The 15531-nt window shown below is 40.6% G+C and overlaps 1 protein-coding gene across 3 annotated transcripts in view; it reads right to left on the minus strand.

Moving 5' to 3' along the window:
* The window catches only part of dlg2 (discs, large homolog 2 (Drosophila)), a 177485-nt gene that overhangs the window by 112370 nt on the left and 49584 nt on the right, over positions 1–15531 (minus strand). The window contains exon 1 of one of the 3 annotated variants that reach the window (XM_039618619.1): positions 13816–13834. The exons of 1 other annotated variant lie outside the window; for it this stretch is intronic. Coding sequence is in view for 1 of the 2 variants with exons in the window: in XM_039618618.1 (XP_039474552.1) it covers positions 7508–7537 (30 nt within the window). In the remaining variant the exon portion in view is untranslated. Of the gene's footprint in view, positions 1–7507; positions 7956–13815; positions 13835–15531 lie in introns of those variants that run through there. One more of the 3 variants, XM_039618618.1, reaches the window with a different exon arrangement.

Genomic DNA, 15531 nt, shown 5'->3' on the forward strand with positions numbered 1-15531 from the left:
GATCCATAACCTCACCTCTGTTTCCTTCCTGTCCATCAAAGTGTGCGCCAATCACACTCTCTCCCTTGGGGACATTCTCTCCAACTTTCTCCAGAATTTCTCTTTCTCTCCTGACATCCAACATGTAGGACATACTCACCGACAGCATTCAACATCCCCTAGACATCAACATTCCTCCTAGAAATGACCCCTAAAATTTATGTTCCTATCTATGCCATGATACAATGGTTTGAATCCACCTCCAATACTCCTGGCCTTGCTTCCCTTCTACTTGGGTTTACACATAATATACTTGCCTTCCTTCTTTCCAGCATATCAGCCAACAGTTCCTTCACCAATCATAATCTGTGCCCCTACATTGACCTCCACACCTTTTCTTCTCTTTCACTGCTTCCTGACATGCCTTCCCCTGTCTCTCTGCCTTTGTTTCGATTCAATTCAATTCAATTCAATTCAATTTTATTTATATAGCGCCAAATCACAACAGCAGTCGCCTCGAGGCGCTTTATATTGCACAGTAGATCGTACAAGAATAGATACAGAGAAAAACCCAACAATCATATGACCCCCTATGAGCAAGCACTTTGGCGACAGTGGGAAGGAAAAACTCCCTTTAAACAGGAAGAAACCTCCGGCAGAACCAGGCTCAGGGAGGGGCGGGGCCATCTGCTGCGACTGGTTGGGGTGAGAGAAGGCCAACTATAGTTCAATAAGGAGAGATCATTAGAAAGAAATGAATATGATTTATTGATGTACAGAATTTAGATGGTTTTCTAAAGTATTCCTGAGCCCACGTGGTAATATCTTTACAGAATGATGTTGTTTTAAAATGCAGTGCTGCCTGAGGGATTGAAGGTCATGGGCATCCAGTTGGTATGCGGCCTTCCCGCTTACATGTAGTGATTTCTCCAGATGCTCAAAATCTTTTGATGATATTATGGACAGTAGATGATGAAACCCCTAGATTCCTTGTAATTGTACATTGAGAAACATTGTTCTTAAACTGCTGGACTATTTGCCCACACAGTTGTTCACAAAGTGGTCATCCCATTCTTGCTTGTGAACACCTGAGCCTTTTAGGGATACTACCTTTATACCAAATAATGACAAACACCTGTTTACAACCTGTTTAACCTGTTCACCTGCGGAATGTTGAAAACAGGTATGTTTTGAACATTCCTCAACTTTCCCAGTCTTTTGCTGTCTCTGTCCCAGCTTTCTTGGAATGTGTTGCAGACATCAAATTCAAAATGAGTGAAGATTTGCAAAACAACAACAAAATGTATCAGTTTGAACATTAGGCGTGTTTGTGGTGTATTCATTTGAATATAGGTTGAAAAGGATTTGCAAATCATTGTATTCAGTTTTTATTCAGTCTGCCCCAGGGCAGCTGTGGCTACAACTGTAGCTTGCCTCCACCAGTGTGTGAATGTGTGTGTGAATGGGTGGATGACTGGGTATGTAAAGCGCTTTGGGGTCCTTAGGTGGGGCTAGTAAAAGCGCTATACAAATACAGGCCATTTACCATTTTACCATTTATTTATGTTTTACACAACGTCCCAACTTCATTGGATTGTATGTGTATACTGTATATCCAGTGTTGGGCAAGTTACTTTGAAAAGGTAATTAGTAATAGTAACTAGTTACTTCTTCAAAAAAGTAACTCTGAGTTAGTAACATAGTTATTATAAAAGTAACTAATTTCTAGGAAAAGTAACTATTGTGTTACTTATTTTCAACCCTCTGTGGTCCAGGGTATAATTGGTCGTTTTTGACTACTTGTGATTTCACATTTGACCTTATTTATCCTGCCTTGTTTTGTTTGGTACTCTTCTTTTCAGCACAACCTCACATGTCTGAATTTACAGTTATTTTTTCATTTTGACATACTGTATTAGCACAGTTGATCTGAAATCAGACAAAACATATAAAATCCGAGTAGAAATTGTTATATTTTTACTGTAACAACCACAAACATGTTTAAAAATCATTCTCATAACTTGAAATGCAAAAATAAATTGTGAGTTTTAAAAACCTATGCACAAGTTTTACAAACAACAAAGTTATATGCAGCCATTTACCTAAAATGCAGCCAAGGTGTTATTTTATAACCATTTGAAACAATTTACAGAACAATCAGCTGTTCTGCATCAAATAAGATGCCACACAATCTATTTGTGCAGCTCCAAAAAATAATTTCTGTCCACTATAAGATAAAAAAGCACATCACAGCCTGATACCTGCAGGCCTGACAGCAGCAGGTGCATCACTGCTCCTGTTTCCACCTGCAGACAGCGTTTACACTCTAATCTGCCTTTGGTGGCTTTTTGGCAACACCTGTGACCTTCAGCAGTCGCCTCATTGTTCTGACACACACAACACACTCACTACACAATACACTAACTACACTACACACTCACTACACAACAAAACACACTAACTACACTACACACTAACTCAAAACTCTCTCTCTGACTCTTTCTTTCACTCTCTCTTGGCGTCATCACTCCTAAAACTTCACCCTTGTCTTGGGTTGACATAGCATCTTGGTTCCATGTAATCTTAAATTGGTCATGTGATTGGTTTACCATGACTACTTTATTCTTCCTCAATCAGCAGCACTTGTGCGATTGTTTCACCCCCCTAGCTCCCGGTAAGTTGAAGACAGCTTCAACTGTCTGTGTGGAAAAACAGTAACACGTCCGCACCGCTTTTTCTTGTTAGCAACAGTAACGGCGTTGTAATGATAGAAACAGTAATTAGTTAGATTACTGGCTACTGAAAAAAGTAACAATGTTAGTAATGTCGTTACATTTAATGCTGCTATTCCCATCACTGTGTATATCTATGCGCATACATATCCAGTGGTCCCCAACCCCCGGGCCTCGGACCGGTACCGGTCCGTGAGTCGTTTGGTACCGGGCAGCGAGAGTTGAGGCTCAGGTGTGAAATGTATGGTTTTCAGGGTTTTTATCGGTTTTCAGCGTTATTTTGTTATTGTTTTTATCGTTAACTTGGTTTTCCTGGGTCTTTTCACGTGTGTTATGAATAAATCTTCTTTTTTTCGGTACCGGCACTAGTTTTATTTGTTGTATTTATCCGCGACACCTTATTGCCGGTCCGTGAAAATATTGTTGGGCATAAACCGGTCTGTGGCGCAAAAAAGGTTGGGGACCGCTGCATATCTATATGTATCTAAAGGGATCAAAATGACTCATCAGTTCTAGAAGTTGTCATTTTTTGTCTTTTTATCCCAATTTCCCCCAAGTTGACTATATAATAAATACACCCATTTAATAAACGCATGCACAATATGTTTAAGATTTTGACTGGTTAATCAGGATAAGTTAATTTAGCATGCAGTTAACAGTTTTACAATGTAGGCTTCTGAGCTACCATTCTTACTACACACTGACAGGAAAATTACTTTTCATCCCCAAAGAGTACTTTTTACTATCTTTTAAGCACTTTAAAAGTGGTACACTTAGTATATATACACTGTATTATTCTTATGTGGTCAAAAATTTATATGAAAAAAAAACAGCAACGATGGCAGCATATCAAACAGGTTCATGCAGGGATCTGTTTATTTTTTCCCCTCCCCTCTATTTTCCTCTCATGCCGAATTACAAAACTATATTCATCATTCAACAGCAGACATAGCTTATAGTACTTCAGATCTCTTTGCAGCAACTGTGCATTACACAGAAAGCACATGTGTTTCAAATTTAATAGTTTTGGCAGTGCATACGCTAGAGTTAAACCTCATATACTGCATGTTTCAGGCTGTTTTACACTCCTACAGGTCTATTCCACAGTACTGCATACAATATTAACACAGCTGAGAGGTAATATATTCAATAACCATGAGTCACAAAAAATGCTAAATTGAAAAAACAAAAAAGACAGCAATTCCCAAAACAGCAAATGCAGCTTTCATTTTGCTCACAAACCAGGTGATCCATGTAAAGTCCAAATTTGTCACATGGTCATAATCATTCAATCATTAGCCACCATCAGTGTTACCCTCTGACAGCACTCATGTATTATCCCTCTGGCATACTGATAACCTGTGCCCTATCTGTGTTCAGACAAAATGTAATTCATTCAGTTCAATTCAATTCATTTCAAAAGCATTTATATTGCTGTGGTGCGGCTTGTAGTCCTGTACAACCGTTTTTCTATGTGTTTGTTAACTTCTTGCTTAGCCTCAGGTAGGGTCAGTCGTCTATTCCACCCCTCCTACCCAGACAGAACCAGTGGAGACCTGCATTAGAGACTCTCTCACTGCGGGAATCAATTAACCATCCTCTTCCCCGGCAGATGCAGGCACTTTGATTATCTAGTGATGCTGTTTTGGTTGACCAGTGCACCACTGGTGTTCCAGGCATTAGTCAACAATCCTCTAAGGGATCCTTAATGTTTTTGTGTTTGGATATCTTGTATATCTAGACAACCTCCTGATTTTTTTTCCAAGTATCTCACACAGCATTGTATCCACAAAGGTTTTACAATGACTTTTGGAGCAGCAGATGCATGTGAAGTATCAGTTTCACTTTTCTTGGTTATATCCTGGAGAATGGGCAGATCAAGGCTGATCCAGCAAAGGTGAAAGCAGTCTGAAAGCAGCCCAACCCAACTACGGACAAGCAGTTGCAAAGGTTTCTGTGATTTGTAAATTTGTACAGAAGGTTCATCACAGCTAGGTAGAAGCCTTTTAGCAGCATAATTTAAAGGTGGTTCAGGGTCACCTGATCCAGCCCTAACAATAAAGAGTTGTCAAAAAGGAAAGTTTGAAGCCTAATCTTAAAAGTAGAGATAGTGTCTGTCTCCTGAATCCAAACTGGAAGCTGGTTCCACACAAGAGGGGCCTGAAAACTGAAGGCTCTGCCTCCCATTCTACTTTTAAATACTCTAGGAACAACAAGTAGGCCTGCAGTGCGAGAGCGAAGTGCTGATGATATGGTACTACAAGGTCATTATGATAAGATGGGGCCTGATTATTTAAGACCTTGTATGTGAGGAGCAGGATTTCACAGGCTTAGAGTGATGAATGAAGCAAAGCTAGTATGGGGAAAATCTGCTCTCTCTTTCTGGTCCCTGTCACTACTCTCGCTGCTATGTTCTCTATTAATGGAAAGCTTTTTAGAGATCTTTGCTAAAGCTTTTTGCTAAGCATATACAGGTACAGCTACTTAGAACTGCCTCTCCCAGCCAGCTAAGATTTGGTTAAGAACCAGCTGCGGACCAGCTAAGGATCTGCCACAGTCCTGTCATGATCCAGGTAGTTATTGTAAGTGGCTGTATCTGTAGCTAGGACTGGATCAGGTTACCCTGAATGCTTCAATAGGTCTAGTGTGCTCGGGGATTCACATAATGCGCTGAATGTTTTTTCTTTATTCACCTTTATAAACACAGTGAGTAAAAATAGTGTTTCTAAATCACTATGCATTTAAATCATCAGTTATTCTGATGATAGTCTCTGGCTATCTTCCACAGTGTGTCTTTTGTGCTGTCTCCCTCCCCTCGCCCCCAAACAATTGTGGCAGATGGCTTCCCCTTCCTGAGCCTAATCCTGCCAGAGGTTTCTTCTCTTAAAGAGATTTTACTTCCCACTGTCACGAAGTGCTTCCTCACAGGGAGTCATTTAATTGTTGGGGTTCTCTGTATTATTGTAGGGCCTTTACCTTGCAATATAAAACATGTTGATGAATATTTGGAACTACAAAATTAAATTAAACTGAATTATAATGGGACCCTCATAGCCAGCCTGGTTTCCTGGCAACTCGGGTTAGAGCCCAGCTAACTAAAGCTAAGTTACTATATCCACACCAGCTACTGAGGTGAATCTAATTATAAGATTATAACAGTTTGGTACAATGCACTGAGCCAAGCTACATTCACAGTGAGTACCATTAGTGCTAAAATAGCTTCAACATCTAACACACCTTTCAGAGAGCTGGATAATCACAGGCCATACTTAAATACTTAGAATATAACTTGCAGGTGATTCAAGAGAAATAGTGCTCTGATGTAGCACATGTAGTTTAATTCATTTGAGAAGAGCTACACATTTAATTCTGTGGTCATCAGTTTATGGAAGCTTCTGCCTACAAAAATTCATATAAGAAATACTTAAAAAGTTTGGTGATATTTCCTAAAATAAGGTTAAAAATGATTTTTGCTGTAATTTTAATACACAAAAGAGACTAAACAAATGTCAACTTCATTAAATTCAATTTTTATTTATGCAGGATGAGATCACAACAATAGTTGTCTCAAGGTGGTTAACATTGTAATATTGTCCCACATAGTTAGGTTATAAATACAGATGTGATAGGGCCATTACAGAGACCTGGGTTCAAATCCACCGGTCATTTACCGTGCACCCTCTCCCAGCTTCTGTCTTTCCTACAGTGTCCTATGTCCATAAAGACCATACAGTTTTATATTAGATGAAAATAAAGGTGGTATTCAAAAAGAGTTTCACGTTGACTCATGACTATTAAAACAGGGGCCAATGGCTGCAACCAAGGATGTCACAATACCAGATGTTACAAACTTGGAACTAATACTAGTAGAAATACTTAGATTTCTGGTAATTAAATATATTCTTAATGCCCAAATGTAAAGAAAGATTATCCAACATGAACTTCTTTAAAAACTGACATAGTGATGGCAGACCATTTATTAAAATGTTTTTAACGTTATGAGCCGCGTAGAGTCACTGCAGCATCTAAAGCTATCCGTTGTGGTCCCTGTCCTCAACTACCGTTGATCCCTGTCTGAAATTCTTCATTCACTGTGCTTTGTGATGTTACAAGTGTGATGATGACATACTTTAAATTGATTTTGAATCATAAACAGGAAAGAGGTAAGGATTATGTATACCAAAGAAACAATAACTTAGAAAGGAAATCTAATAAACATGATAACAGTATGGTGGTCACAGGGACTGAAGAACTGCTGTGACAGCAGAATTCTCTCTTGAGTGATGCAATGAGCGTTTGCACAGTAACTCAAACATTTTCTAAAATAAAATGTTCCAGGTGTGCACAAAGACTTCTGCGTTACAATGAAACAACCTTTTTCTTGCAGTGTTGGGATTACTCACGTTGTGTGAGCACTGGGCTGCAGCAGAGCCACAAGCCAGTGATACAAGTTCAAAACAGCTTCTGTTGCCATATCTGAGCAGACAGGCTCCTAAGCTTTTTATAGTGTTGCTGACTGAAAGACGTGAACCAGAACCGGTGAACAAAAATGTCCAGCAGCAGCAATGAAAATGAATTTATACAACTTTTTACTTTCGAGTGACGTGGGAATGAAGACAGCCAGGAGGGAGGGATAGCAAACATCTATTCATGAAAACATCCAGAAACAACCAACACACAAACAGCGTTTTTCCCCTGCTTTACCTCATGCCTCATTTTCGTACAGTGACTATTCGCTCTCTGAGTCTCTGTCTCTCTCTCAGTTTTTCTCAAGTCCAGTGAATCATGTCTCTTACCTTGGTTGTGACAATGCAAAGACAATCCATGTTCACCAGACAAAAAAGGAGCTCTCAATATGTGGTCAGATTCATCACCACTTATCTCATCCCTGAAAGAAAAATGTGGGAAGATGGAAAAAGATGCCAGTATGAAGAATTGGGGAGGTAAGGATTGCCAGAGAACGAGAGGGGGAGGAAAGAGGAAGAAAACATACACATGCACACGCTCTCCTTTGCAAAGGAGAGAAACCACAGCGGACAGACATTACTGCATGTGGGCCCCTCTTAAGGATTGAGATGCCTCCTCCACACCGCTGAAGGCAATCAGAATTCTTTACGCCATCTCAGAGCACAGCGCACGTCATCGTCTAACACGCACACAAAACAGTAGCTCCACACACCAACCCCAAATTCTTCCTCAGATTCTCTCCCTCTCATTCACCCTCTGCCTCCTCGTTTGAGTCCATTCTCTGCTCGTCTCCAGGCTGCACAACAGAACAGTGGTATACGGTGAGAGAGAGCAAGGGCAGGAAGGACAGGAGCGTCAGCTCTGGTAATGATAAAGGTTCCCCTTGCTCTCTTTTTCATTGGCTGTCTGCTGAGGCAGACTGCTGGAACTCAGTAACACACTGGCTTCAATTTAATCTGCATCCAGTGGCAGCACAGCACTCACCCTTCCACTCACTAGTTTTTAAGCAAAAGAACTTTATGGTTCTCTAATGTTAGGAATTACATGTTTAAAATGTTTCCCACTTGGCTTTAGGTAAAACAAATGAAACATTTCAATTCAACATCAACATCAGTCGCCTCAAGGGGGAGAGTGAAGTGCTCTAATAGGGTGATATGGTACTACAAGGTCATTAAGATAAGATGGGGCCTGATTATTTAAGACCTTGTATGTGAGGAGCAGGATTTTGAATTCAATTCTGGATTTAACAGGAAGCCAATGAAGGGAAGCCAAAACAGGAGAAATCTGCTCTCTTTCTAGTCCCTGTTAAGACTCTTGCTGCAGCATTTTGGATTAACTGAAGGCTTTTCAGGGAGGTTTTAGGACTTCCTGATAATAATGAATTACAGTAGTCCAGCCTGGAAGTAATAAATGCATGAACTAGTTTTTCAGCATCACTCTGAGACAGACACATAAAAAGGTTGGTGGTGTACCAAGGCCCTTTAAACCCTAACCCTTCACTGGCAGGGTTTTCCGACATTTTTTAAAATTACTGTAACTTTTGAACTATGCTTTTGACTATGCTTCCACCTCACCGTCAGCCATCCTGTTTCCCAGACTTCTCGGAACATTCTGCCGGGGGACAGCTAGCAGGGTCTACGCTACCTTACGCTACACCAGCTACAGGGGCCTGGCTAGCTATGGGTGTATCCAGGGTGTGAAGTCGAGTCTCCAAGTCAGTAATCCTGGCCTCCAGAGCTGAAAATAGGCTGCATTTTTTACAAGTATCATTACTGCTAAAGGAGGCCGAGGAGTAACTAAAAATCTGACACAATGAGCAGGAAAGTGCAGCAGGGACAGGTGAAGAGGCCATGCTGCTAGCGAGTCAGCTATGAGCTAAGCTAAGCTAGTGAAACCCTAAAGACACAGTGAGTGAATACTGTAACTATAAATTAGCGAGTGAATACACAGAGAGTGTGCTTTAGATGAAGCATGTGAAGATTACACTATGAAATAAGAAGTTATCTATAAGTTTTTATTGCTATGCAGAAAAGTGACACAAAAGCACCACTGTGTGTTAGAACAGGAAGTGATACTCAGAGAGAGTGAACACCAAGCACCACCACTAAACACATCCGCCACCACTAATCAAAATATAGCAAATTTTTAAAAAATCAACTTTTGACTTTTCATCTTTGATAGAGTTTGAAAACTGATCCAAATATGTGCCCAAAAGACAATATGTCTTCATCTCTATGGTAAGAGATAAAAAAAAGTGGAAAACTATTTCAGTGCTACAATACTGCAGTGGATGCAGGTACCAAGCATTGTCAGTGACACATTTTAATGCAATCCAGAATCATAGATTTAACTATTTGTCTGCAGATGTGCACTCTTATTCTCATTACAGAGTAATGACACCTGCTAACATTATTTGGAGGTCACTAAAATTATTATTAAATTGGTTTGAAACTTTGCCAAAACAATGTCGGACGATAGTCAGACGCTGTAGTTTTCTCTGGTCCCCTCCCCAATCGGACCAGGAGTGACATTTTTAGCCTTGTATGTAGTAAACTACGTGGTTTCCATCCCATTTTGCATGGAACAGCTTTCCTTTCTAGAAATTGGACCAAGTTTGCTAAACCCCCCAAAACGTGACTATCGAGGGTTGGGACCAGCAAGCATACTCACTGCATTTACCTTTCCTGTCAGTTCATGGATTAGCGATCATGTTAGCAAATGTATTATCTTTGGATTTAGCTACAGAATTAGCTGTAAACTATCAGATCACCTATAACCATTAGCATTTCCGTGTTTTGTTTTGTTTAGTTTTTTGGTCCTTGGAGAAAAAGTAATGCAGTCCGCTGCAATATAAGGAGCTCACTGATTGGTTAGCGATTCACGGAGGGGGAGACGTAGCTAATTGTTTGAATTGAACAACACTGCTGTTTACGCTGAAAACTTTGCCTTTTGTACAAGCACACATGCTAAAAAGGCATTTAGCCTTGCTCTTCACGCTCTTCCTAACATGGATATGTAAAATACTGACTCTGAGTAATCACATGTGGACTCAGTCTGACCATCTGTTGGAGGTAGCATGCTAACATGGCTAGCGCTAGCATCATTGCATGTAGACCTGCTCTTTTAATCTCATGTTATCTTATGAAATTATTACGTTCCAGCAGCTAGCTACATAATCCACAACATCTAGGACTACTTAATAATTCACTTTGTGACTACACAAACAGATCACCATCCATCCATCCATTCATTTCCGCTCATCCTTTTCAGGGTCGCGGGGGGCGCTGGAGCCTATCCCAGCTGTCATAGGGCGAGAGGCGGGGTACACCCTGGACAGGTCGCCAGTCTGTCGCAGGGCCAACACACAGGGACAAACAAACAGATCACTTAGTTAGAAATATTGGTTGCTACTTGTGGTTTGCGTTGTGGTATTCCTTTTGGTTTGTGACTGCTGTATCCTCTTTTTGTTGGTCACTTATTACTTTTCTGTGTTCAGTGCAGCAACTTGTGATCCTCATGTAGGGGCATTCATGTCTGCTTTAACATGTCCACTTAAATAATTTAAGAGCATTTAGTTTTGCTGTAATTAAAAATATAACCCATTTATGTTGTGGCTTTTGAGGCAGGTTGTAACATCCTGACTGCTGGGATTGCCACATTTATCACGACGATGGTCTTCAGGTCCTTGCAACCACCACTGTGTCTGGATTGTTAGCCAGCATCTGCTCATCTCTCTGAAACTAGAACTCCCTGATCGCTGTTGTTCTTATTCACCTCTGATGTCTCTTATTGGGACTTGGTGACTTGTAGTCCACAGGCACCACAGTATCCCAGGCACTTGGTTGTGCCTCTCAGTGTATGCCGTCCCATCTTATATCTTGCTACTATATGTTGAACAGGGTCAGTGCCACTTGGGTCCTGTCAGCTGTGGTAGACACGTGCATCTACTGGCTCATGAAGAGGCAGGTAATCAACCAGCAGTTTAATGGCATTGTACTGTTGTGGGGATCCTTCATGATCTTGATTAATCTGCCTTTTCTTAGCCATTTATTTGTGCTGCCAGGTGATCATAGAGTGCCATGAGGTTCTTCAGCCACTAGGCGAGGATCACGTCATGGCTCTTCCTTTAGGAGGTTAGTGTAGTCCACTCTCAGGTTCACATTGTGTGTATTGTGTGATGCCTCATTTTGATTCTTATATAGTGCTTATATATTACATATTATCTTATATATAGCACTTTTCTACTCTCCTGGAACACTCAAAGTGCTTTATACACCCATTCACAGTCAGTCACACAAGCACTTTTTTGTATGCTTTTAAATAATTCCTAACTAACATTCACACACATTCATACTGATGGATGCATCTATTAAGTGTTCTAAGGAAGGAACAGTGAGGAATTAGTGACAGGGTCATGGCCAAGTCTCACTGATTCACGTAGTGACCGAAGGCTGGTCCATCTGACCTGATCCAACAGACAAGCTACTGTAGCTCAAACTGCTAAAAAGGGTCAGGAATGGTTTGAGGACCATAAATGGTTATATAATCCAGTCTAATCAAACATCTGCTGTATTTGCTGCACAAATAAATTCGATTCATGGAGGTCCCACCTCACAACCTTGAGGTTCCTTCTTTCACCCCAACCGGTCGCAACAGATGGCCGCCCCTCCCTGAGCCTGGTTCTGCCGGAGGTTTCTTCCTGTTAAAAGGGAGTTTTTCCTTCCCACTGTCACCAAAGTGCTTGCTCATAGGGGGTCATATGATTGTTGGGTTTTTCTCTGTATTTATTATTGTGCTATCTACTGTACAATATAAAGCGCCTTGAGGCGACTTTTGTTGTGATTTGGCGCTGTATAAATAAAATTGAATTGAATTGAATTGAATTGAGGACTTAAAGGATATGTTGTTAACTTTTATTCCCAGATATCACACCTTCAGGGGTCGAATGGACCCATGCCTTAAATGTGAGGGCTATTTTGCCAGTAAAATGGGGACCAACCCAATAAAAAGCAGGTTGTCTTTTAAAAATCTTCTTAGCACACACTGACAGGCTTCAAAGATGTATAGTTTTGAAGATATGAAAGTTGATCAGTAGTTAAAAATGTAATAAATAGAACAAAAGGGATAGTACAAACAGCACTGAGGTTAATGTTCATAACAATAATGATCAGTATCCTCCAACAGGCAGCAACAACGTCATTAAGCTATAATCCAAAGAAGCAGCATGCAGCTTAAACTCAAAACTATTTCTGTGTATTTTCTTTTGTTGTTTGTTTTAGAATCTTTTGTGCTGGTTACGATGGTGGTAAGCTCCCATGGTTACACTTACATCATTACTAACTCAGCATCTATCGTACTATATTACTGTACTGAAGAAAGTGTAGGAGATGGAACGGCAAGTTCTAATCAGTCTAGCACTATAACATAAACCTTTAACCCTTCCCATGTCATCAATCTCCCACTTATAAGAAGCTAAACTACTCATTTCCTCCACATCAACTGTCACAGTACCTGTTTGCTGGAGTCATGCTGCAGAAGAGGTGTGTTGCAGATTTTGACCTTGATTACTGCCTTCATTAGTGTTTGAAGCAGCACACCTCCAGTCCCAGTCGCTTCTTGTTCTTACTGAAGACATTTGCAAGCACAAACTGTCTATGCCAGAATGACAGAGCTAATCTTTTCAGGCGATGTGGCTCAGGTAGCTTCGACTTATTGCATTACAGAGCAGGAATGCTTTAACCTCCTTTGTTAGAGCTGCCACTCGTTGTATGCAACAACACTAACAGTGCAAACTATTTGCATGACGGATTTACTGAAGAATCGACTGTACACTTTGCTTGTCCTGCACAAATTCACACAAAACATTTTCTTCTGAAATGCAGAAATGGGTTTCATGATTGTAGTCTCTATGGCTATATACAACTTCTACTTGGCTCCATTTTAATTTACAATGAATAAAGGAGAATGAAATTAACTAAGATTTATGTTATGAGTACAAGGCTACAGATCGATACAGACAAACATGGAGAGAACAGTATTGCTGTCCCACTGATTTAAAACTGGACATTTTACATACATTTAGTTTCTTAAATCAGATTCTCTGATCATACTCTGTCATACTATGATCATGTAAGAGAGCCTAATTTGCACAGGAAAGATTTAATTTCCATTCAAACAAATAAACTCTCAGGTTCTTAATCATGTTCAGTTAGTACTACTGACCAAAATAACACTTTCATCTTCAGACAGGCCAATCCCTGCTCTGAGGCCCTAACAAATAGCTTAGCTAACGTCATTCCAGCCCGGTTTGTACCACTAACATATTATTACCACAGCAGTTGTTATTCTGGTGCCAAGCACTAATCTTGTTTACATTTGGAGCTTACTGTTACTGGGATTATGCAGCACCAGATTCCTCCAGCTGCTTCTTAAGGAACCAAGTGTTGTGCTGGGCTGCAGTGTTCTGCCATGCTATGACTGATGATGAGTGTACATCTAAGTTTGAACGCAGAACTAAATCAACTAAAATGGATGCTGCTAGCAGAGACACAAGGCACTTGCTGTGATGTACACAAGATCCCACTAATCTACTGCAAGCCATACACTACTACTACACTGCAAACATACAGAAACTCACCTCAGAGGTGTTTGCACTGCACTCTGCTTGCTCTCTCCCACTGGGCTCTGAGCTGCTGTGCTCCCTCTGCTGGGAACAACAAACAGGTGCATAAGCTACTCAACTCTGATAATGACTGGTGTCGTTCTTAGAAATGCCTAGCTGAAATATACACATGCAAAAAAGAACACTGTGTATGTATATTATGAAATAATAATATAATATACAGGGTGGGCCATTTATATGGATACAACGTAATAACATGGGAATGGTTGGTGATATTAAAGTCCTGTTTGTGGCACATTAGTATATGTGAGGGGGCAAACTCCTCAAGATGGGTGGTGACCATGGTGGCCATTTAGAAGTCGGCCATCTTGGATACAACTTTTGTTTTTTCAATAGGAAGAGGGCCATGTGACACATCAAACTTATTGGTAATGTCAAGTGTTGGGACTAACGCGTTATTAAGTAACGCGTTACAGTAACTACGTTATTATTGTGGTAACGAGCACGGTAACTAGTTATTATGCCAAAACCAGGAACGCGTTACTCGTTACTGGGATTTAGATAGGCTCGTTACTCGTTACTTAGTGTGGTGGATATCGCGGAGCTTCCACAGATTCAATAACATTAGCAAGTGGTGGAAGCCAGCAGGTGGATGAAGGAAAAGGGAGGCAGGAAGAGAGACCCGAAGCGGCCGCCGGTCCGCGTGTCAGGTGAACTGAACTTCAGGTAAGAAGTTATGACCTGCAGTCTATCTGAGTCAGATATAAACCAAGTTTAGGTGGAGTTTATTTTCGGTATCCGACATTTTCGTACTGCCTGCTAGCTAGCATGACGGAGTTTCTATACAGCTGGGTGGGTGCTATGTTACTGATGTTGAACTTTATTTTGTTCATACGGTTAATTATTAGAGTTGCCAACCATCCCGTAAAAAACAGAATCGTCTGGTATTCAGAGAAAATATTACGCGTTTCGTACTGAGGTGAAAAGGAACAGAGTTTGTCCCGGACTTCAGCTACAATGAAAAAGACACAAAGCTGAAGCTGCACAGCTGCCTCTTCTTGTCTCATTCTCTCCTCTCCTGTTTCTACTTCAATCACGAAACTGATCAATGATCAGCTGATCGGCTTTTCTCTCTTGTTTATTTATCGCCCACTTTGCGCCAGAAAGAGGAAACCAGCGGATGTCGCGTTAAACAACAGCAGCACGTTTAAGCTTGATCAGCTGTTGTTAGAATTTATTTAATATTAATTTCTAGTATCAGCTGATGTTTGTTGGAGCCACAGCTGTAAAGCTGCTGGTCATGATATCGGTTTGGTTATCCGGTGAGAGGGAAACATGCAGATGAAACCATTAGATGTCCTTACTGAATCATCAGAGCTGAACAGGTGATGGAGAAACAGGTTTACCTTTTAGGTGACATGAATGAGTTGAAGGGAAGTTATGAACTGTTTCTGAGAGACAAATAACACCAGCATCCTTTTCTACGTAGCTGACAGCTGGTAACTGTGCAGGGGCGGATCTAGGAAATTTTTGCTAGGGGTCCATGTAGGGCATTAACAGGGAAAGGGGGGGACAAGGAAATACTTTTCTTTATTATTCTCATTTAAAATGTCTCGCTTTTAAAAAAAATAATTATCTGAGTCTTACAACAAACAATTGATAGATTGATACATATATACCATCAGAACAGTGTTCATCACTGTCACAACAGTGTTTATTGTCATTCAAAGG

This window comes from Oreochromis aureus, linkage group 10, assembly GCF_013358895.1.
Source record: "Oreochromis aureus strain Israel breed Guangdong linkage group 10, ZZ_aureus, whole genome shotgun sequence".
Classification (NCBI taxonomy): domain Eukaryota; kingdom Metazoa; phylum Chordata; class Actinopteri; order Cichliformes; family Cichlidae; genus Oreochromis; species Oreochromis aureus.